Consider the following 19,147-nt stretch of genomic DNA (forward strand, 5'->3'; position numbering starts at 1 on the left):
GCAGTAGACTCACTTGTGCGTCGGCTGCAGCGCTCTTGACCTCGCCCCTTTGTCATCCTCCAAGGAAGCCAAGGGTGAGCACAAAGAGTCGGCGAGCGGAGACCAAGGTGCAGCCAAGCCGAGCCCGCTTTCCTCTTGGCAAGCATCGAGACGCGAGCCTCTCTGGCTAGACGCTCTGCGCTCTCGTCGTTAGTCATCAGCCACTTGCCGGTCACCAGTCACCTTCGCTTTGCGGGGCACAAGCGGCATTGGCACATCAATTAGTCATTCTTTTCCACTCTCACGCGCATCTGCACGCCGCTTTGTCGCTTTCGTCATCCGACTGACCCGTCTGTACGCATGTGTGCAGCAGCGAGCAAGCATTCTGTTGCTCCTGCATGTCCATACTACGTTACAGCAGCAGCACACTCCTTTTTGGTCAATCCCAAAGTCTTTTGTACCCTTTCAACCATCACCACCGACAGCATCACTACCGGCTAGCCAGCTCGCACTCGACCTCACTCCACGTCATCAGCGCCACGCTCCCTGTTCTGCACAGCGTCTTGTCAATTGAGGTGAGTTTTGCATCCATTTCGCGGCGCTTGCAATGTCCGCCATCATTGAACGGTGTCAGGAGGGGAAGGGTCTAGGGTCTAGGGTGGTGGTCGTGTTGATCTGCTGTCGCTCGGCAGGGGGACTGTCGCTCTTCCGAATCGCACTCCAGCCGGGCGGAACGGTTTCTCTTTCCTCAGGGGCCTAAGTTGGTGCCTGGGGCGGGGTGCCTGTCGACGCCGCGCGTTCCCCGGCAGGGCGGAGCTTTTCTTAGCGCAGAAGGGAATGCAGGACGTTCAGGCCCTTGCGATTCCTGTGACGAGGAGAGGAGAGATATGCTTGCTGCTGCTGCCTGTTGCGAGGGACGAGAGTGACAAAGCCTTTCCCAGAGGCTGTGTCAGCAGATTTGGGACATGGAGAAAGTGGTAGGCATGGGCGAGCGTCGAGGGCCGCTAAGGCGCTGGCCGAGTGAGAGCAGTCCGCAGAGGCAGGTTTCGTCGTCCTGCGCAGTGCCTGCGATCGACGCTTTTCGGCTCAACTGGCTTGTGGGGGATCTGCACGCGCGCTCTTTCTCTCGCCAAGTGCCTGCTTGCTTCTGCACAAAAGTCACTAGAGCCCAACAAACACCTCCGCCGCCGTGCGGATCCATTTCTTTTTTTCTTATTATGGCTGTGCGCCCCAGTCTGCTTTGCTTGCGCACAGCTTGGGGCCACAGCATGGAAGCATTTGCTGCCGTCAGCACGGATCTAGTCTAGTCATCTAGCTTCCACTTTCATCTACGCATCCTCGCCATCCTCCATCTCTTCGTCAGCAACACCCCTCCTTCCCTCCCCAACTCCCTCTCGACCTCGTCGACGTGGCCCCCTTTTCTTCCCCTCTTGGCCCGGCCATCTGTGCGCTTTGGCCTTTCATTCCCTTTCCCTATACTCTCCTGCTCTCTTTGGCTTCGTCTTGTCGTCTTGGACCGCAGCTAGTCTTTCCTCTTTTAAACGCCAATCAGCTCACGACCCTCTCCCCTTCCTTTTCTCCGTTCCATCCTTCCCTTTCAACCCCTTTTCTACGCCTCATGCCTCACGAAACTTGACCACCCCCGCATACAGTGACAACCACCTGCTCGGATCCTAGTATTCACTCACGACCCTCTCAGATCCACGCAGAGACACTACATAACAAACCGCCACTCATCGACATGCTCGCTCGGACGCTGCTCGCGCTTGCTACGCTGGCAGGCGCATTCGGCCTGCCACCTCCCACCATCGCGTACAGTGGGGACGGTCAGTTCATCATTCAGAAGGTGGACTTCAACCGCAACAAAACCATCGCCGGCCTCGTGTCGCCAGCCTATCTCCCGGGCGCGAAGAGCACCAGCGCCGCCCCTAAACCTGCTAAGTCTGCCATACCTGCTGTCGATGCCGTACAGGATGCTACTCCTGCTGTCACACTCACTCCTGCTTGGGATTATGGTGGAAGCAAGAAAGTTCGTGGTGTCAACATTGGGTAAGTGGGTTTGTAGGCATTCGCCCTCCCGCCTGCCTGCCTACCAAGCTGAGACAGTTTCCCTTATGGTGGTTGACCATCTTGTGCTTGCAGCGGCTGGCTCGTCGCGGAACCGTGGATCACTCCATCTCTCTTCGACAACACCGGTGACAACAGGGTGATCGACGAGTGGACGTTCGGGCAATACGTTAGCGACGCCAAATCTCGCCTGCAGAAGCACTGGGACACCTGGATCACCGAGAACGACTTTTCACAGATCGCGGCCGCTGGCTTGAACCACGTTCGTATCCCGATCGGTTACTGGGCCTTTGACACGAGCGCAGGGGAACCATACGTCAAGGGCTCCCAGTACTCCTACCTGAAGAAGGCGATCGGTTGGGCGAGCAAGCACAACATCAAGGGTGAGTGCCAAGCCGAGAGATCGGCGGTTTGTGTGAATGCTGGGTAACGTAATCGTGGGGCATGCAGTCATGGTCGACCTACACGGCCTGCCCGGTTCGCAGAATGGATTCGACAACTCGGGCCGCAAAGGCTCGATCACCTGGCCCAACGATTCGAACAATTCCGCTCGGGCCAAGAAGATCCTCACGACTATGGCCAAGGACTTTGCGACGGCGCAGTACAACAACACCGTCACGATCATCCAGGCTGCCAACGAGCCATTCATGGTTGGTGGTCCGAGCAACATGCAGTCGTACACTAAGCAGTTCTTCCGCGACGCCTACGGCACCATCCGCTACGACGCCGTGCAGGGCGCACAGTCGAACATTGTTGTCGGCCTGCACGACGGGTTTGAGGGCTTGTCGTACTGGTCCGGCTTCATGCCTTCACCTCAGTACCAGCAAGTGTTGATGGACCAGCACATCTACACTGTCTTCTCGCCGCAGGAAGTGTCGCAGAGCAAGTCAAGCAGGTTCAAGCAGATCTGCTCGCACCGCAACGACATCAAAAATAACCAGGGCAATCTCTGGACCGTCATTGGCGAATGGACCGTTGCACCTACTGACTGCGCCAAGTACCTCAACGGCCGCGGCGTCGGCGCGAGGTACGACGGCTCCTACCCCGGCTCCTCATATGTTGGCGACTGCAGCACCAAGACTGGCGATGGCAGCAACTTTTCGTCGAGCTACAAGGCGTTCCTTGCACAAATGTTCGCGACGCAAATTTCCGGTACGTGACGACGAAGTTGACGAGACCTGCAGTGGCCTTCTATTATTCTGGTGCTTACACGCCGATCGTCGCTTTTCACCAGTGTATGAAACTGGAAGCGGATGGATTATGTGGACCTGGAAGGTGAGCAACTTCGCCAGGCTTCTTCGGCCAACACTGCCAATTAATCTCACGCATGCACATCTTCTCCCCTCGCACAGACGGAACAAGCTGCGGATTGGGACTACCAACGGGGTCTTGCCGGCGGCTGGATCCCGAAGAAACTGGACAACCCGTCCAATGTCCAGTGCTAGATTCTTTCACAGCGGGAAAGCTTGGATTCGGCTAGGCTCGGCTGGCCGAACAAGACTGCCGCATTGCACATGCGCCGCTTCGGCAAATCTCCAGCCGCTCCGATAATGGCAATAGCAATGGCGATGGACGATTGTGATACATGTATTTTGTGGCGCGCTTGGTTCCCTTCATACCTTTACTCAATGACATTCGTACCCCATTCTACACCTTCATTTTGCTCTGTGAGAGGTACTTGATGGTTACGTTCTTGTAGCTGGTGTGGGTAATATACGCATGGTCTCTGAGCAGTGCGCCCGGAGTTTACGCCGCCCAATTCCGATCGCGTCGATCGCCCTCGAGCCTGACTGCTCGCACTCTCGCAGGCGAGGCGAAAACGTCGACGACACGAGCTGATAAGCTGTCAGTCTGTGCCGTGTGCGCGTGTTTTGCCAATCATCTTCCCCGTGTCATCCACTCATCCTACCCTTTCCAGCTTGCCTTCTGCTTCCTTTCGCACCTCTCCAGCCGCGCGGCTTCCAGATCATCCCGGAGTCTCATGTGCCCCACAACAGCCACCCTGCTCTGCCCTCTACACCCTGCACCTTACAAGGATGGTCTCCCCAGCGGGCGGCCCGGTCGTACACTCAGCTCACCAGGGTAGCTCGGCAACGGCCGACGAAGAGACACCCTTGCTCGCATCGACAACGAACGGCTCAGTTGTCTCGTCCAATCTCCCAGGCGGTGGGCGCGCCAGTGGTAGCAGCGGCAGGCGGCGCAACTCGATCTCGAAGCGCACGAGCGCTCGGATTATACGCGCACTACTGGCCGTGCTATGCGTCTTTGTCACCGCGCTCGCAATCGCCATCGTGCTGCAGTCCATTGCAGACGGCGGAGCAAGTAACCCGCTCAAAGGGGAAACTCGTGAGCGGAGACGGCGGTCAGGCCGGCCCTATGATGCTTTCCTCGTCCGAGGGCAACGGGGCGCCGTCGCGACAGAGAATGGAAAGTGTAGCGAGCTGGGCGTGTCGAGTGAGTACCTCTACTGTGCATCTGAAAAGTATTAGCGTCACTGACCATAGTGGCTCTTTATGCGATTTCGTAGTCCTGCGCCAAGGAGGCAATGCAGTAGATGCAGCAATCACAGCGACGCTGTGCATTGGCACCGTCAACATGTTCAGCAGCGGCATCGGAGGCGGCGGATTCATGATCGTTCGCAACCCGGTCCCTTGCTCATCGCAACGAGAGAAGGGAGTCTCTCACTGCGCAGAGCACTTCGAGATCGATTTCCGGGAGACAGGCCCATCGCTCTCCAATGCCACCATGTACGTGGACAACCCGCTCTCGTCCAAGTTCGGCGGCTTGGCGATCGGCGTTCCAGGAGAGGTAAAAGGGCTGGAAGAAGCTTGGAATAGGTTCGGCTCCAAGAAGGAGGGTCTTGGGTGGAAGGACCTCATCGAGCCTGTTGCCAGGATCGCTGAGGAAGGGTGGATCATCAGTGCTGAGCTAGACCGTCGCATGCAGGTGATGACGCGTCTGCTCGGCGACTTCTTAACGCGAGAGCCAGAGTGGGCTGCCATATTCAGCGACAAGGCAACAGGAGAGCTCAAACGGGAAGGTGACATCATGCGGCGGACGGCGTACGCCAAGTCGCTGCGCGAGATTGGCCAAAAGGGCTCCGACGTCTTTTACCACGGCCATATGGCACACAGCATGGTCCACGCTGCGCAAAAGCACGGTGGCATCCTGCTTGCCTCAGACCTTGCGCGCTACAGCGTCAATGTCAAGCCCGCGCTCCGCGGAGACTGGTTTGGCAGACGAGTATGGACCACCAATGCGCCCAGCTCGGGGCCGGTGTTGCTCTCCTCTCTTCGCATGCTCAGCCACTTCACTGACTTTGTCCGGCGACCGATGAGCTACGATGTGCTGTCTGCGCATCGCTTCATCGAGGCGATGAAGTTCAGCTCGGGCCAGCGGACGTACTTGGGCGATCCAGCGTTTTTGAACACGGCTGCACGACGAAAAATACGCCAGATTGGCGGGAGCGAGAATGAGTCGCATCGACTTTTCAAGAAGATCCATGACGAACATACCCACGAAATCGATTACTACGAGCCGCTCTTCGATGTTCGGGAAGACCACGGCACGATGAGCCTGAGCGTTGCTGATGCTGACGGCGTCGCATGCTCCATCACGTCGACCGTGAATCTGCCTTTTGGTAGTCAGGTGATGGATTGGGAAACAGGGATCATCCTCAACAACGAGATGGACGATTCGTCAACGCCTGGCGAACCGAATGCCTTTGGACTCTGGCCATCACCTTACAATTATCCGGCTCCGTTTAAGCGTCCGCTGTCGAGCATGGCACCAACGATCATCGAGAAAGCCGACGGCAGTTTCCTGCTCACTCTTGGTGGCTCCGGCGGGTCGCGCATCTACGGCAGCGTCCTGCAGACGCTGCTCAACCTCGACTGGGGCCTGGATCTGTCAGACGCGATCGAGCATCCACGCTTGCACCACCAGCTCCTCCCGCATGAGATCTCTGTCGAGACAGGATACCGCCAAGACGTCCTTAACGGCCTGATGGCAAAAGGACACAACTGCACTTTGATCGACATCAACAATGCCGTCGCGGAGATCCAAGCCGTCATGCACGTCGGCGTCGGACGGCATGCCGTTTTCCATGCTGCCAGCGACAGCAGGAAGCAAGGTGTGGCAGCGGCCTTTTAGCGAGCGCTATCGTGCGTACGGCGCGACTCTGAAACAATGCTCTTGCACCATCTGCGAACGCGGCACGCTGCCCAATATCCACTACTTGTATTATACATGTACACTTGAATGACTTGACATCACGGGCGTTCATCATTCACTCAGGACCTCGGCCCCAACTCTGTGAGGATGGCCTCTTTTAAGTCCTTCATCGATTCGTCCAGCTGCGCATTAGGCTGTAACGCTGCAATGGACTGTGGAAAATAGACCATTCAACAACACTATCTTGTGGTCGAATGATCCAGGTGCCATTTTAGTGCTCACATTCATCAAAGAGTCCAGCGTATCCGCTGCATGTTGCTGCTTCGCCAGCGCTTTCGCTCGGGTATCCCTCAGCTCGTCTCGCCGTTTTCGATTCGCCTGTCTAATCTTGTCCAGTTCGGTTTCCAGCTTTCGTATGCGATCCGCTCGATCCGGATTGGAGCGTGCCAGCAAGGCGGTCTGAATGTCGAGATTTGGTCGCCAGACGTCTTTGAGGCCTTCATCCGCGTCTGACTGTTGGCCCGCGCTCGCAGCGTCGGCTACCGATTCTCGGTGTTTGCCCTTATTGCTGCTTCTGTCGGTTGAAGTGCTCGACTCGGCTCGCTCGTTTGCTTCTGCCACCAGTGCATCAAGCTCATTGAGCCGTAACGTCAGATCATGCTCTTCAATGAGCGTTTCGTTGTTTTCCTAGTCGTCCCGAATGAAGCGAAGGAGACAGGCCTGTGTCAGTCAGAAGTTGGGGGCAGCATGCGGATGAAGGGGCGCTAACTGGTACTGACAGCGATAGCACACTTCAGCCCTTGCAAGAACTGCACTCGGAAGCCCTCAGCCAGTTCCGGTTCGATCTGCGGTATAGCAGATGCGAAGTTTTGTGATCTACAAATCAAACAAGTGGGAGAATAGGAACCATTGCAAGTTACCGGTCAGCACGCGGTACACTCAAAGCAGAGGGCGAGCGGTCCGCAGTTGCCTTCGCAAACAACGCAGTGATCGTCGTCGTACACATGAAACGCACGTGGCAGCCGCATCTAAGATCTCTGCAAACTGCTCTAAGGCAGCCCGGAGCTTGTCTATCCTTGGTTTCTCCTTATTGCTCTTGCCACCACCGCTGCCGTTACCGCTGCCACTGGCCTTGCGTGCGGTGCTGGAGGTATTTGTGGTGGCTGCGGTTGAGCGCCCACCGCGAGAGGAGGATGCCGCCATTTTGCGAATGGCTTTAAATATTGAGGGTACGGAAGAAGACCTCTTCTGCTGCGTGCTCGTTCTTACTAGCAACCTGGACGACCGTCCACCACGCGACCTTTGTTAGACAGACCCTTGGTAAGTTACATTTGGTACATGACGAGTGGTTGTTCGAGGACGCGCAGCTGGCCAACACAGTCGCGTCGCGACTCTCCTTTTGTGGTCTCATCGGGAGCGGCAATGGGTCTTTCTCCACCTTCCTCGGAACTCGGAGCATATTGGTCTCGGCCGAGAAACCAATGCGATATACTCGTATCCCTGCTGGAGCCAGGAGAGTTGATGAGTGTGGCCTGCGTGGAAGGTCCCCTTTAGCATCAAGGCACACTTTCCGGATGCAGCGCTGCGTCTCAGGATCGACGGTAGGACGAGGGGACAGAATACTTGGCCGCCAAGAAACGAACGAGGTCGAGGAAGCGCAGCTGGAGCACTTACCCGACCATCGAATCCTCTGCACCGACCGCTTTGCCCTTGGCGTCATGTCCCGCTCGTTACGAGGCGACAGGCGAAAGGCCCGCGCAGTATGGCTGCGGCGACGTGCCTTATCCTCGCCGACATTTGGACTTCTCCTATTGACCACCTTTTGCATGCTGCTCTTGGCCTCGCTCGTAGAAGCTGCGCGCGACTACTATAAGATCCTAGATGTAGACCGGTCCGCTTCAGAGCGCGATATCAAGCGTGCCTACCGCAAGAAGGCGCAAAAGCTCCATCCAGATAAGCACCCAGACAAGGAGTCGGAATTCATCGACGTCTCCGATGCGTACCAGACACTCTCGGACCCTGAATTGCGCAAAGTGTACGATCGCTTTGGAGAAGATGCCGTTAAGAGACACCAGGCTGGTCAAGGCCAGGGAGGACAGGATCCGTTCGACCTCTTCTCCAGCTGGTTTGGTGGAGGTGGCTTCGGAGGCGGGCAGCAAGTGCGCAAGGGTCCTTCGAAGCAATTCAATGTACAAGTCTCCCTCGCTGACTTTTACAAGGGCAAGAAATTCGAGATCGAGCACGAGCGCCAAGTGATCTGCATGAGTTGCGACGGCAGCGGGGCCCGGTCCAAGGCGGATATCCACCAGTGCGAAACGTGCGGCGGCCGAGGCATCCGCATCGTACGGCAGCAAATCATGCCGGGCTTTGTGACGAATGCACAGATGCAGTGCGACGTTTGTGGCGGCAGGGGAAATGTGATCAAGCACAAGTGCCCCAAATGCGATGGAGCCAAGGTCCAGATGGATAAAGTGCCGATCAGCGTTGAACTAGAGCCAGGGGCACCCGAAGGCCACCAGATCGTCTTTGAGGGAGAGTCGGACGAGGGCCCGGACTTTGAGGCAGGGGACGTCATCGTGAAGCTGAGGTGAGCGGTCATCGCAGGGTATATTCGTATGCGATGCTCAACTCTCTGACTCTCCTGCTCCCTATCATTTACGACCTCCAGCTCTGTCCGCGGACACTCCACCTTCCGGCGGCGCGACGCAAACCTCTACTTGACGCACTCGATAGGTCTCGACGACGCACTGCTCGGATTTGAGCAGAACATCACGCACCTCGTTGACTCGCGGGTCATCACGCTGAAACGCTCCAGCGTCACGCAACCCGGCTACGTGCAGACGATCCAGAACGAGGGCATGCCGCTGTGGGATGCGCGGATAAAAAGTCCGGTCGCAGAGGGCAAGAATGGGGATCTGTTCGTCGAATATGAGGTCGTGTTGCCGCAGAACGTGCAAGGAGATTTTAAGACAGGTGAGCGTCGGAACTGCCAATCTTCGTGTGCATAACGAAGCTGAGGGATTGAAACGCATCCCTCGTGCCCACAGCTTTGGAACGGATCTTCGGACGCCCCAGTAGCGCGCCGAACAGCGAGCATCAAGAACTATAGAACACAGCATTGCAACATGGATTGGCCTCATCGCTATGTAGACAGACGCCAGCTTTATCCTGATGATGCGCAACATGGCATGCATTTCTATTTATTGCGTCGCCAGAGCTGACCTGCTGGCTTCAGCCCCGGTTCTCCTGCCTCCATTTCCCGACAGAAGCGATGGCATAACCAACGCCTCCTTTTGTGTATTTCAAGGGCTTTCCGGCGTCGCCTCATGCCCGCTTCTGTTGTGTCTGCGGCTTTCCCGCGTCGAGGATGCCGGAGATGCTCTGCCAGACGACGCTCGGCGACTGTGCAGCATCGATAGCCTCCCAAAGGCCTCGTTTTCTATAGTATTCTGTCACGGGGCCCGTTTGCTTGTGGTAGGTCGCAAGACGCTTCTTGAGTGTCTCCGCGTTGTCGTCGGACCGCTGGATGAGCGGCTCGCCCGTGACGTCGTCGGTCATCGACTTCTTTGGCGGGTTGAACTCCCTGTGGTAGGACCGGCCCGAAGCGGGGTGGATGAGACGACCGGTGATGCGTGAGATGAGGAGCTGGTCGTCAATCCTGAGCTCGACGGCGTGTTCGAGCTCTTGCTTCTTTTGCACGAGCATCTCGTCCAGCTTCTCCGCCTGCGGAACAGTCCGTGGGAAACCGTCAAGGATGAAGCCCTTGACGCATGCTTTGTTGTTCTCTAGCTGGTCCTTGATCATGCCGATCATGATGTCATCCGACACGAGACCGCCTTCGTCCATGATCTTCTTGGCCTTGACGCCGAGCTCGGTCTTCTTGGACACCTGCTCGCGCAGCATGTCACCCGTGGCGAGGTGGCAGACACGGTTGCTATAACGCTGGAGGATCTTGGGCGCCTGCGTTCCCTTGCCTGCGCCAGGCGGCCCGATGAGGATCATGCGCACGCCATCGGCGACGCCGCCTTCGCCAGTGGTAGAGGAAACGGCGGATGACTCAAGCCGAGAGATCTTCTCCTGCAGCTGAGAGACAAGGCCCTTGAGGTAGCTCAGCTCAGCCCCGTTGCTGTCTTTTGACGATCCGGTCTTGCCGCCATCGTTGAAGCTCTTGCCGCCGACGATGACTGGTCCAAGACGAAAGAGACGCAAATGAATAGCAGAATTCGTCAATCTTCGTCTGACATGGGCCTATCCGCCAAGAAGACTTACCAGAGTCGGGAGTGGCGTTGGTACCGGGAATGACGGAGGTGGCCATGATGCTCAGCTGTACTGCTTCAAGCAGGGCAGAGATGCTGGTAGGAGGAGTAGCGATGGATTTTTGGGCTGCAATAGAAGCGGCCGGAGGTGTTGGGAATATAGGAACAGAATAAGGGAGGATGCGGGCTTTTCGCTGCCTGCTGGAATCAATGTCAGTGATCGGACTCTTCGGATCGCAACGGCGAACTTGGCAATCATTTTAGTTCTCCACTCTTCTGAACTAAAAGGCCAGTCCACCATTGACGAACCACACCGTCCGCTGGCGCACGGGGTTGGCGCTGCACCACACGCTGGCCTGCCTAGTCAAGCAATTTCGCGTCGATTCAAATTCCTGTATCGTTCGAAGAAGACTTATAACAACGCGACACTGATAAGCTTGACCCGAGTCATCAGCACCCCTGATCTGACGTCTCGCGCACCAACAACTTAAACGTCATGGCTACTGCACGCACTTTTGCGCGCTCCCTCCTTCGGGCTCCGTCGCTCGCCCTCTCGTATCCATCGAGCGCTGTTCTTCCGACGCAGCGTCGGGCCGCAGCAGCGTCATCGTTCCTGCACACTTCATCCTTCCGCCAAGCCGTCTCCACGCGCTACACTAAGGAACATGAGTGGGTGCAGTTCGACGACCAGAGCAACATTGGCAAAATCGGCATCACGGAGTACGCCCAGAAGAGCTTGGGTGATGTCGTCTACGTCGAGCTGCCTGCCACTGGGACCGACGTTGGGCAAGGTGGTAAGTGCTCAAGGCCTGCATCGCTGGCGTTTCAGCTCTGAAGGCTGATCTTGTATTGATCAAATGATCATCTGCACCATCGCTTCTGCTCGCATGCAGACCAGATCGGCGCTGTTGAGTCCGTGAAGGCTGCTTCAGACATCTACGCTCCCGTGTCTGGGCAAATCGAAGCGGTGAACGAGGCGCTGTCGGACGAACCTGGCCTGGTCAATAAGAACCCCGAGGAGATTGGATATCTATGCACCATCCGCCTTAGCAACCCGGGCGAATTTGACACGCTTCTCAGCAAGGAGGCTTACACTGCTTTCACGGAGGAAGAGTCCTGAGTGCCAAAAAAGCTAGCCCGAGCTCACGTGCTCGGCCGCCTCTCGGATTATCAAGCACTCAGATACGCGGGACCTAATCGAAGACGAGGGGTGGGGCATGGGTCACATGAGGGAATGCGCCGCTTCATGCGACTTGACAACCCTACGCACACAAGCGCACGATGGGCTCCTTCCCTCTAGAAAGCGGCCATTGCCCAACGCAAGCCCGCGGACGAGCGTTGGAGAGCATGTAAGGTGGAACGTCATCACATCGCCGCCATACAGCACGTATGCATGACAGTCCATCCCTTTGTCCGTCTTGTGCATTTCGCTTTGTTCTGTGATGCCAGTGCGGTCACCATTGCTAGCTCGTCTTTCGATTAGTAGCGGCAAAACTTATAGTAAGCTCTTCGGATGTTGCGAAGCTCCTGATGACCCAGCTGGCGCCTCACGTGCTGCCCACTTCCGAGCGGAAAGCCGATCCAAATGAGCCTTTCCCTTTTCGTACTTACGATAAACGAGGGAGCCTCGTCCTTTCGACCCAAACTGCAGCCTTCCAGAGTGAGATCATATGAGTGCCCACCCTGAGACTGTAGACTCGAGAGACCGGCGAGAACGCCTGAGCAGAGGCCAGAGGACGACAGCCCTATTTTGGGGTCAACCCATTCTTCCCGAATCTCTCCCATTCGGCTTGGCAATCCGAGTGCCAATGCCAAGCGGGTGGGTCGCCGGATGCTTGCGGAGGAGATCTGCTTTAGTTCCGCCCTTTGGGGAGGCGTGGGCACAGGAGAAGAGGGAGTTTGTGGACGAGTTTGCGAGTGCGTCACATTTCATGAAAGCGAGAGATCGATTGAAACCACAAACTCATCAATCTCACAAAAGGCCACTGCGAAACTATTATCTCCCAAGTACTTCATGTGGTTCATCCCAAGTACTTCAGAGGCGCGTGCATGCACACGCTTTGCTGGGGTACAGAGCGCACCGACACAACATCATTCGCATCGCAGTTCACCGGAACCGAGCTGACCCGCCTTGCATCTCATCCAGCTTTTAAGCAGAGATCACACAGTAGAGCACCGCTTATTCGGGAGGAAGGCTCTGTCAGAAGACTACAGGCCGCGGAGCCGCCCAACGCATTGCCCACCGAAAAGATGGCTTATCAACACGCTGGACAGATTTCGGAGGATGATCTCCAAGCGGCCATTACCTCTGCTGCAGACGCTTACGCCATGCGGCCCACCACGATGGCGCCTGCCCACATGGGCAGTGACGGTGCGCAACGATATCTACCACCAACACTCGCTGACCCGGCCGACATCCCCCTGTCCACATTTGAGCCCCCTGGTAATGCTAGCGATGATGAAAAAAGGCACAAAAAGCAGCAACAACACCGTGGATATAAGAGCGCGAACGGGAACGAAGCGGACGACTCGTCCGCCAGCGATGACGACGAAGATTATTTGGACCGCGTCGCAGGTGATGACAACAACTCGCCTATGGCTTCTCAGCCCCCACCTCACCACGTTATGCATGGGCCGCATGAGTCGGCAATGTCCATGTACGGACACGAGCACCGTGACAACGTACCCAGCACTTCGGCTGTGGCTGATGCTTCTGCTGGCATCCCGGCTGGTGTTAAGCAAGGCGGCTGGCCCGAGCAGCAGGACACACTCATCGGAAGAGGTGAGTGCATGCGGGCAGCTTCACTCAATCTGTCTTCTTTCGTCAGGTAGCTCACGTTCTTGAATGTCTTTCAGATGGCCCCTACGTCGACGAAAAGGCAGGGATGCGTTTGACTGGGGGCCTTGGCGGCGACACGACCCCTCCTTCCCGGCCCATCTCTTCGGCAGGTATGAGCTCCGCCGACGAGACCGATGACTTTGACTGGGATACCTCTACCGACGAAGAAGTTGACGAAGTCAGCAAGGCGATCGGACCCGATGGTAGGAAGCGCATCCGTGCTCGCCGCGGTCGTAAGGTCTACCTCGCCTGCCTCCGTCTCGCTCGCCCGGTTCGCATCTTCCTCTTTGCAATTATCGCAACGATAATCGCCTTGGTGCCATTCATTGTCGCCATTGCCGCCTTTCCAAACGCCCCGGCTCGTGCTCAAGTACAAGTCTGGTCGATCTGGGTCGCAATCATCATCGCCGCTTCCGCCGGAACGTTCGTCTTTGTCGACTGGATCCCCGCTCTGCTCATGCGCTTATCTGTTGCCGTCTATGGTAAAGCGCGCGAGGTGTTCAAATTCTACATCGAAGTCATCATGGCTACCGGGCTCTATGTCAAACTGCTCGGTTGCGTCTCGTGGGCCTGGATCTCCCTCGGCGGGGTGCTGGCCATCCAGTTCGCCTACGCCGATCGCCCGCCGTACTTTGTCTGGATCGTCCGCCTGCTGCAAGCCCTCTTTGGTACAGCATGCATCTTGCTCGCAGAGAAGATCCTGCTCCATCTCATCGCCATCAACTTCCATAAGACGGCCGTGCGCGACAGGCTCGAGAACAATCAGAAGGCGCTGCGAGTGCTGGACAAGCTTTACGAAAGTAAATACGAAGCGCCCAGTCGCAGCGCTCGTTCCGCCTGGGCTTCAGGCTACTGGGGTCGTTCCTTCATGGGCTACGGCGCCAACGGCTCCCGGCCTGGTTCGCCCGGTCCACACACTCCTGGCGGCATTGGAAGCCATGTCCACTACAAGCCGCGAGACGACGGTGGCTACTTTAAGACATCCCAAGCCAGTGGAGACCTCCAAAGCCAGGCACAGGGCCAAACCCAAACGCAGCACCATCAAAATCACATGCCTCACATTCACCGTCACCACAAGGGGCAGCCGTCCGAACACGACATTTCCAAGGCCGCTCGTCGCGCCAACGTTGCCAGCCAGCTAGCAGAGGCGCTGCAGATGGCGACAATGAAGAACAGCAAGCTGTTCAAGGGCAAGCAGGGCTCCGCGCAGTCAGCACGCCGCCTTGCCAAGAAGCTGTTCAATAACCTGTCGCATAACCGTAAATACCTTATCGCGGATGACTTTGTTCCGTACTTTAAAAACGAGGAGGAGGCCAAGGAGGCATTCCAGGTCTTTGATGCGGACAAGAACGGAGACATCACCAAGACCGAGATGCGTGAGGCGGTCCAACGGATCTACAAAGAGCGCCGTGCCCTTTCAGCCTCCCTTAAGGATATAAGCAGCGCCATCAGCAAGCTCGACAGTGTGCTCCTGTTTGTCGGCCTGCTCATCGCCATCTTTGTCTGGCTTCTCATCTTCAACCGCAACCAGACGATCGCAAATTTGGTGCCGCTTAGCACATTCATCGTGTCGTTTTCGTTCGTCTTTGGCAACACGCTCAAGACCATCTTTGAGAGCATGATTTTTATTTTCGCTACGCACCCGTACGATAGCGGCGACCTGGTGTGCATCGACGACGTCTGGATGTTCGTAAAGGACTTTGGCCTCATCTCGACCACGTTCCGCACGACGACCAACGAGGAGATTGTCGCACCGAATGCGCTGCTCGCCACGTCCAAGTTCATTCACAACGCGCGCCGCTCCAACAGCCAATGGGAGGTGACCAAGGTGATGTGCAGCTTTGAGACTGCCCTGGCGACGATCGATGAGTTTCGCAAGCGCCTACGCGCCTACGTCAAGGAGAACGACCGCGAGTGGGGCGGTGGCCTGGACGTCAACTTTGACGAGATCGACAACATGAATTGCATCAACCTCGTCATCGCCATGGAGCACAAGGGCAATTGGCAGGATTGGGGTGCGCGCTGGGCGCGGAGAACCAAACTTATGCGCGAAGTCAAGACGATCGCCGAGCAGCTTGGCATGGAGTACCAGCTCCCCCCACAGCCCATCTCGTTCCACCCCCGCAGCGGCGCGGCGCCGTTCAGCCCGGCTCGCTTTGCGAACCTGCAGCGCAACGCTACACAACGCCACAGCCAGCAGACGCAGCAGGATACCAACAGCCTGCTGCAGCCTGGCCATGGCGCCAGGCGTGGGCTTTCCCTCCGTCTTTGAGGGCGAAGCCTTGAAGTCTTTCACCTGCGCCACAACTGGACTCGGTCTCATCTGGATTTGGCACTCAGCACTGTATTCACACCTCAGCACCTGTTCGGAAAAGGACGCTAGACCCATCAGCTCACACGTGCATTGTTTCATATTCAACCATCATCAAACGCCTCCCACCACGCCATTCATCCACAAATAACATTGCAAACTATCAATCACCTGCGTTCCAACTTACATATAGCCTCTTCGGCGCCGGCGCTGCTAGAGGCCCGAGGCGAAGGCGCTGTTGCCGCTCCCTCATCGTCAGCATATCAGACTCTGCCTGCTCTCACACCACCTGCTCACGCGACCTTGACGTTGGGACAGCCTATTCACATGTCGAACCGTCTCATTCATTTGTTCGTTTGTCCACAACACGCGCATACGTACATACACCTGCCCGCTTTCACGGCGGATTCAAAGCTTCGCATTGCCCTTCCACGTTGCATGGGATGGCCAACTTATAAGGATAGACTCAATAAAGACGGTCGCGGAGGAATATTCCTGCATGTTTGACCATCAACAACACTGTATTTTGTCCTGCAGGCTTCGACTCTTTTCGAATGTTCGGCTTGCCGTGGCCAAGGACTTTATCGATGCATGCAATCTGCAACCACGTCTTTCCCGGGAAAGAATGGTGCGTACATACTAGACATGAGGATGGAAAGAAACTGCAAGTTACAAAAAGTTATACGCGGCCGAAGATGGAGCCGGGCATGACGTCCTTGTCGTCCGTTGCCGCTCTTCCGGCTAGGATGTCGGCATCGGAGATCATTGCAAGGCGCTGCACTTCCCTACGAACATAGAGCGTGAGGCGTTCCAGGTGCTGTGGGAAGGCGAGCTCGGGGTGCTGCTTGGCGAACGAGTCGGCGCCAGCAAGATTGTGATGCGAGCTTGGCGAGGCACCAGCCTTGCCGTCGGCGCCGAAAACGCGGGTGTCCAGCTGGAGTTCTGGTGTTCCTTCCTCGGACGGATCCTGGCCTTTTTCCGTGCGGTCGATCCCTTTGATCTTGCGCTTCACGCCGCCTACATGCCCGCCGAAGCCGCCAGCGCCCCAGATATTGCGCCAGAGCGCGGCTGCGAGCTGCGTGTCGTCGTGCAGCGCGGCCGCCGCAAGGCTCTGATCCAGGCCGACGAGAGCGCCGCGCTGCTGCGTATGCATGTCCTTCATATAGCCCTTCACCAGCCGCGCGGTCTGCACACCGAAGCGTTGGCGCATGCGCGACTCGGCATCGATGAAGAAGTGGTTGATCAGCTCCTGCGCGTACGCCTGCGCCGCGCCTGGCGGGCACGGTGGAGAGGCGAGCGAGCGAAAGCGGACGTGCAGCAGCCAGACGTGCAGGTACGTGATGTGGAACCAAGTTTGATACGTCGCGGGTAGGCCAGCATCTGCGCACGGTAGAACAAGAGTGTCAGCAACGCGCGCCACATTGTCCACCGTAAATGCCGGAGTAGGCACGTGAGGACTCACCATGGTACCAGAAATCTTTCTGCAGCTCTGCCACTTCAGCACACCGGTCGTAGAGGTCGCTCGTGACGCGAATGGCGCTGGACCCCATCCGGTTGTATCCCATGAGCTTGGCGAGCGCCCGGACAACCGCCACGGTCAGCCGGCTGTACCCCTTTTCCGACGGTGGCGGTGCAGAGGGAGAGAGTGTGGCGGCGGAAAAGGGGCCTCGCTTGATTTGGTTCTGCTGCTGCTGTGCAGCAGATATGGAAAGGCGTGGCGTATGTCCTGGCTTGGACGCTGCCGCTGGCGCCTGCGCCAATGCTGATGTTGAGGCTGATCGCTGTGGCTTCTGTTGTGATGAGCAAGGCGTAGCGGACAGCCGAAGTCCTGGGGAAGTAGATAGACTACAAAAGCTCGCAGGGGACTGTGAAAGCGATGACGAGCACGACGCGGCTGGGGCCTGGGGACACATGACAGCCGCCCTTGCAGCGCTTCGCTGCGTCTGCCGCAAGGCGGTGGAGATGACAGCTGCGGCGGGCATGGCCACCGTAAAAGGATCGACTTGCTTTCCCTGAGTTTCCTTGCCTTGTGATGCGCTTCCCCTTTGTTGGTGTCATGCAGCAGGACCTCTGGAGAATCGCAAGCGTCCGACACACATGTTTTCTATACGCTGTTGCTGTTGGTGCCGAGATGATTCTATTTCTGGCCGTGTCGAGAGATTTGCTCCAGGAGATGGCTAGCATCGGGGCGGAAGTCCACGAGTGGATAATGGTGGTTCCGCCCGGCTGAAGGGGAAGTTGCACCGAATCAGGTTGTATGCCCATGCCCCCCTCTCTCTGCTTGGTGCCGCTTCTCTCTATCGGCGTTGAAAGGAACGACGGATATTATATATGTGCGACATGGAGGCGCAGACCTGCTCCCCATGTACATACATTGAGAACGCCATTTCCTCATTCATCGAACGCCGTGGATACGTGGTGGGAACAAGAGCATCAGCGTCGAGGGACACTTGTAACAAGCATCAGCACCACCGCCATGCCATCTTGGATACCCGGCACGGGCGGCTCATCCTCTGCGCCCGCCTCCACCAGCACCTTTGGAGGGGGCGGAGGTTGGGGTGCCGCCTATCCCTTCAGCGCTGCAGGGAATAGGTCCGGCAACACTGGTGGGCGCAGCGGCTTCTTACCATCAATGACATCATCCGGAGGCGGAGGGCCATCGAAGTGGGTCAACATGGATACGCAGCAAGTCAGCTACCTCACCGGCGAGCTCACCGGCGAGAACTCGGCATTTGCGCAATTCGGATTCGAGCTTACGCGTCAGCAGCGTTTGATGGGATTCGTAGGCTGGTGAGGTGCTGTGTGCGTCTTGTTTTCAAGTAGCAAAGCAGCAACTGACTACCGGATGCCTGCCCCCACTGCGCATGCACACCTTTTGAAAGCGTCATCGCAGGCTTCGTCATCTCTCTGATTGGCACGCTGCTACTACTGATAGCGTCCTACGTCCTCTTCGCCATCCTCTACTCCGTCGGCTTCCTCGTCTCGCTGACGGGGACCGGCTTCCTGATCGGGTTTGGAACGATGATCAAGCAGATGTTCAAGCCGGTCAGGGTCGTCGCGACCATTATAATGTTCGCCGCTTTCGCCATGGTCTGGATCTCGGCTTTTGCGATCCGCAGTGCTGTGAGTTATGGACAGCATGCACACACTGCGCTCATTCACAACAAGATGCGAGGGGCTGACAAGGACTCTGATTGAACATTCCACCAGCCCCTCGCCATCGTCTTCTGCGTCGTCCTCTACCTCTCCTATCTCTGGTTCGCACTCTCGTTCGTTCCATATGCCCGCTCGCTCGTTAAGAGGATGTTCAGCAAGGTCATCGGCGGGTGAAACACCCCTCATCGGTGCGCGTTCTCTCCATCGAAACGACGACTACCTGTTGCATGCATGGTAGAAAAAGAGTCTCCCGGAATGAAAAGAGGATGGACGCTTGTCTGCTTACTTTCTCTCTTACAACGCTCCCTACACTGTATTTCTATTCAAGGAACGTCACGTCTGTTCATCCATCACCCTTCAGAGAGC

At 57.0% G+C, this 19,147-nt stretch overlaps 9 protein-coding genes across 9 annotated transcripts; 6 read left to right on the top strand and 3 right to left on the bottom strand.

Moving 5' to 3' along the window:
- Positions 1-1,503: 1,503 nt before the first annotated feature.
- Positions 1,504-3,709, top strand: K437DRAFT_141314 (glycoside hydrolase family 5 protein). The gene is made up of 5 exons (XM_013387210.1): positions 1,504-2,028; positions 2,122-2,429; positions 2,497-3,198; positions 3,281-3,321; positions 3,399-3,709. Exons 1-5 carry the CDS (start codon positions 1,721-1,723, stop codon positions 3,489-3,491), a joined length of 1,452 nt encoding a protein of 483 aa, XP_013242664.1. The 5' UTR covers positions 1,504-1,720; the 3' UTR covers positions 3,492-3,709.
- Positions 3,710-4,396: 687 nt separating this feature from the next.
- Positions 4,397-6,319, top strand: K437DRAFT_257166 (gamma-glutamyltranspeptidase). The gene is made up of 2 exons (XM_013387211.1): positions 4,397-4,500; positions 4,574-6,319. Exon 2 carries the CDS (start codon positions 4,642-4,644, stop codon positions 6,196-6,198), a length of 1,557 nt encoding a protein of 518 aa, XP_013242665.1. The 5' UTR covers positions 4,397-4,500; positions 4,574-4,641; the 3' UTR covers positions 6,199-6,319.
- K437DRAFT_257168 (uncharacterized protein) lies at positions 6,270-7,560 on the bottom strand. Its single transcript, XM_013387212.1, has 4 exons — positions 7,235-7,560; positions 6,999-7,095; positions 6,502-6,906; positions 6,270-6,431 (listed from the first exon to the last, which is right to left on the bottom strand). The coding sequence occupies exons 1-4, from the start codon at positions 7,420-7,422 to the stop codon at positions 6,339-6,341; spliced, it is 783 nt and encodes a 260-aa protein (XP_013242666.1). The 5' UTR covers positions 7,423-7,560; the 3' UTR covers positions 6,270-6,338.
- Positions 7,561-8,030: 470 nt separating this feature from the next.
- Positions 8,031-9,188, top strand: K437DRAFT_216665 (chaperone J-domain-containing protein; the record flags this gene model as incomplete). The annotated part of the gene is made up of 2 exons (XM_013387213.1): positions 8,031-8,806; positions 8,888-9,188. Coding segments are annotated over 2 exons (1,077 nt in total), but the record flags the coding sequence as incomplete, so codon positions are not given.
- A 241-nt stretch (positions 9,189-9,429) lies between these two features.
- K437DRAFT_141619 (adenylate kinase) lies at positions 9,430-10,837 on the bottom strand. Its single transcript, XM_013387214.1, has 2 exons — positions 10,489-10,837; positions 9,430-10,403 (listed from the first exon to the last, which is right to left on the bottom strand). The coding sequence occupies exons 1-2, from the start codon at positions 10,532-10,534 to the stop codon at positions 9,544-9,546; spliced, it is 906 nt and encodes a 301-aa protein (XP_013242668.1). The 5' UTR covers positions 10,535-10,837; the 3' UTR covers positions 9,430-9,543.
- A 49-nt stretch (positions 10,838-10,886) lies between these two features.
- Positions 10,887-11,884, top strand: K437DRAFT_257172 (uncharacterized protein). The gene is made up of 2 exons (XM_013387215.1): positions 10,887-11,269; positions 11,369-11,884. Exons 1-2 carry the CDS (start codon positions 10,972-10,974, stop codon positions 11,593-11,595), a joined length of 525 nt encoding a protein of 174 aa, XP_013242669.1. The 5' UTR covers positions 10,887-10,971; the 3' UTR covers positions 11,596-11,884.
- Positions 11,885-12,725: 841 nt separating this feature from the next.
- K437DRAFT_268882 (uncharacterized protein) lies at positions 12,726-15,586 on the top strand (the record flags this gene model as incomplete). The annotated part of the gene is made up of 2 exons (XM_013387216.1): positions 12,726-13,257; positions 13,332-15,586. The coding sequence occupies 2 exons, from the start codon at positions 12,726-12,728 to the stop codon at positions 15,584-15,586; spliced, it is 2,787 nt and encodes a 928-aa protein (XP_013242670.1).
- A 718-nt stretch (positions 15,587-16,304) lies between these two features.
- K437DRAFT_225117 (uncharacterized protein) lies at positions 16,305-17,538 on the bottom strand (the record flags this gene model as incomplete). Its single annotated transcript, XM_013387217.1, has 2 exons — positions 16,305-17,005; positions 17,088-17,538. 2 exons carry the CDS (start codon positions 17,536-17,538, stop codon positions 16,305-16,307), a joined length of 1,152 nt encoding a protein of 383 aa, XP_013242671.1.
- A 447-nt stretch (positions 17,539-17,985) lies between these two features.
- On the top strand, positions 17,986-19,134 carry K437DRAFT_257175 (SFT2-domain-containing protein). Its single transcript, XM_013387218.1, has 3 exons — positions 17,986-18,415; positions 18,508-18,748; positions 18,836-19,134. The coding sequence occupies exons 1-3, from the start codon at positions 18,102-18,104 to the stop codon at positions 18,953-18,955; spliced, it is 675 nt and encodes a 224-aa protein (XP_013242672.1). The 5' UTR covers positions 17,986-18,101; the 3' UTR covers positions 18,956-19,134.
- Positions 19,135-19,147: the final 13 nt, after the last annotated feature.

The sequence above is a fragment of the Tilletiaria anomala genome, assembly GCF_000711695.1.
Source record: "Tilletiaria anomala UBC 951 chromosome Unknown K437scaffold_54, whole genome shotgun sequence".
NCBI lineage: Eukaryota > Fungi > Basidiomycota > Exobasidiomycetes > Georgefischeriales > Tilletiariaceae > Tilletiaria > Tilletiaria anomala.

Coding starts and splice junctions, on each gene's coding strand:
- K437DRAFT_141314 (XM_013387210.1), top strand. CDS start 1,721: ATGCTCGCTCGGACGCTGCTCGCGCTTGCTACGCTGGCAGGCGCATTC. Junction 2,029..2,121: donor GTTCGTGGTGTCAACATTGG/GTAAGTGGGTTT, acceptor TTGTGCTTGCAG/CGGCTGGCTCGTCGCGGAAC. Junction 3,199..3,280: donor GTTCGCGACGCAAATTTCCG/GTACGTGACGAC, acceptor GCTTTTCACCAG/TGTATGAAACTGGAAGCGGA.
- K437DRAFT_257166 (XM_013387211.1), top strand. CDS start 4,642: ATGTTCAGCAGCGGCATCGGAGGCGGCGGATTCATGATCGTTCGCAAC.
- K437DRAFT_257168 (XM_013387212.1), bottom strand. CDS start 7,422: ATGGCGGCATCCTCCTCTCGCGGTGGGCGCTCAACCGCAGCCACCACA. Junction 6,907..6,998: donor GGCTGAAGTGTGCTATCGCT/GTCAGTACCAGT, acceptor CGGGACGACTAG/GAAAACAACGAAACGCTCAT. Junction 6,432..6,501: donor CGCTGGACTCTTTGATGAAT/GTGAGCACTAAA, acceptor TATTTTCCACAG/TCCATTGCAGCGTTACAGCC.
- K437DRAFT_141619 (XM_013387214.1), bottom strand. CDS start 10,534: ATGGCCACCTCCGTCATTCCCGGTACCAACGCCACTCCCGACTCTG. Junction 10,404..10,488: donor CAACGCCACTCCCGACTCTG/GTAAGTCTTCTT, acceptor GTCTTGGACCAG/TCATCGTCGGCGGCAAGAGC.
- K437DRAFT_257172 (XM_013387215.1), top strand. CDS start 10,972: ATGGCTACTGCACGCACTTTTGCGCGCTCCCTCCTTCGGGCTCCGTCG. Junction 11,270..11,368: donor GACCGACGTTGGGCAAGGTG/GTAAGTGCTCAA, acceptor GCTCGCATGCAG/ACCAGATCGGCGCTGTTGAG.
- K437DRAFT_257175 (XM_013387218.1), top strand. CDS start 18,102: ATGCCATCTTGGATACCCGGCACGGGCGGCTCATCCTCTGCGCCCGCC. Junction 18,416..18,507: donor TTGATGGGATTCGTAGGCTG/GTGAGGTGCTGT, acceptor ACCTTTTGAAAG/CGTCATCGCAGGCTTCGTCA. Junction 18,749..18,835: donor CTTTTGCGATCCGCAGTGCT/GTGAGTTATGGA, acceptor ACATTCCACCAG/CCCCTCGCCATCGTCTTCTG.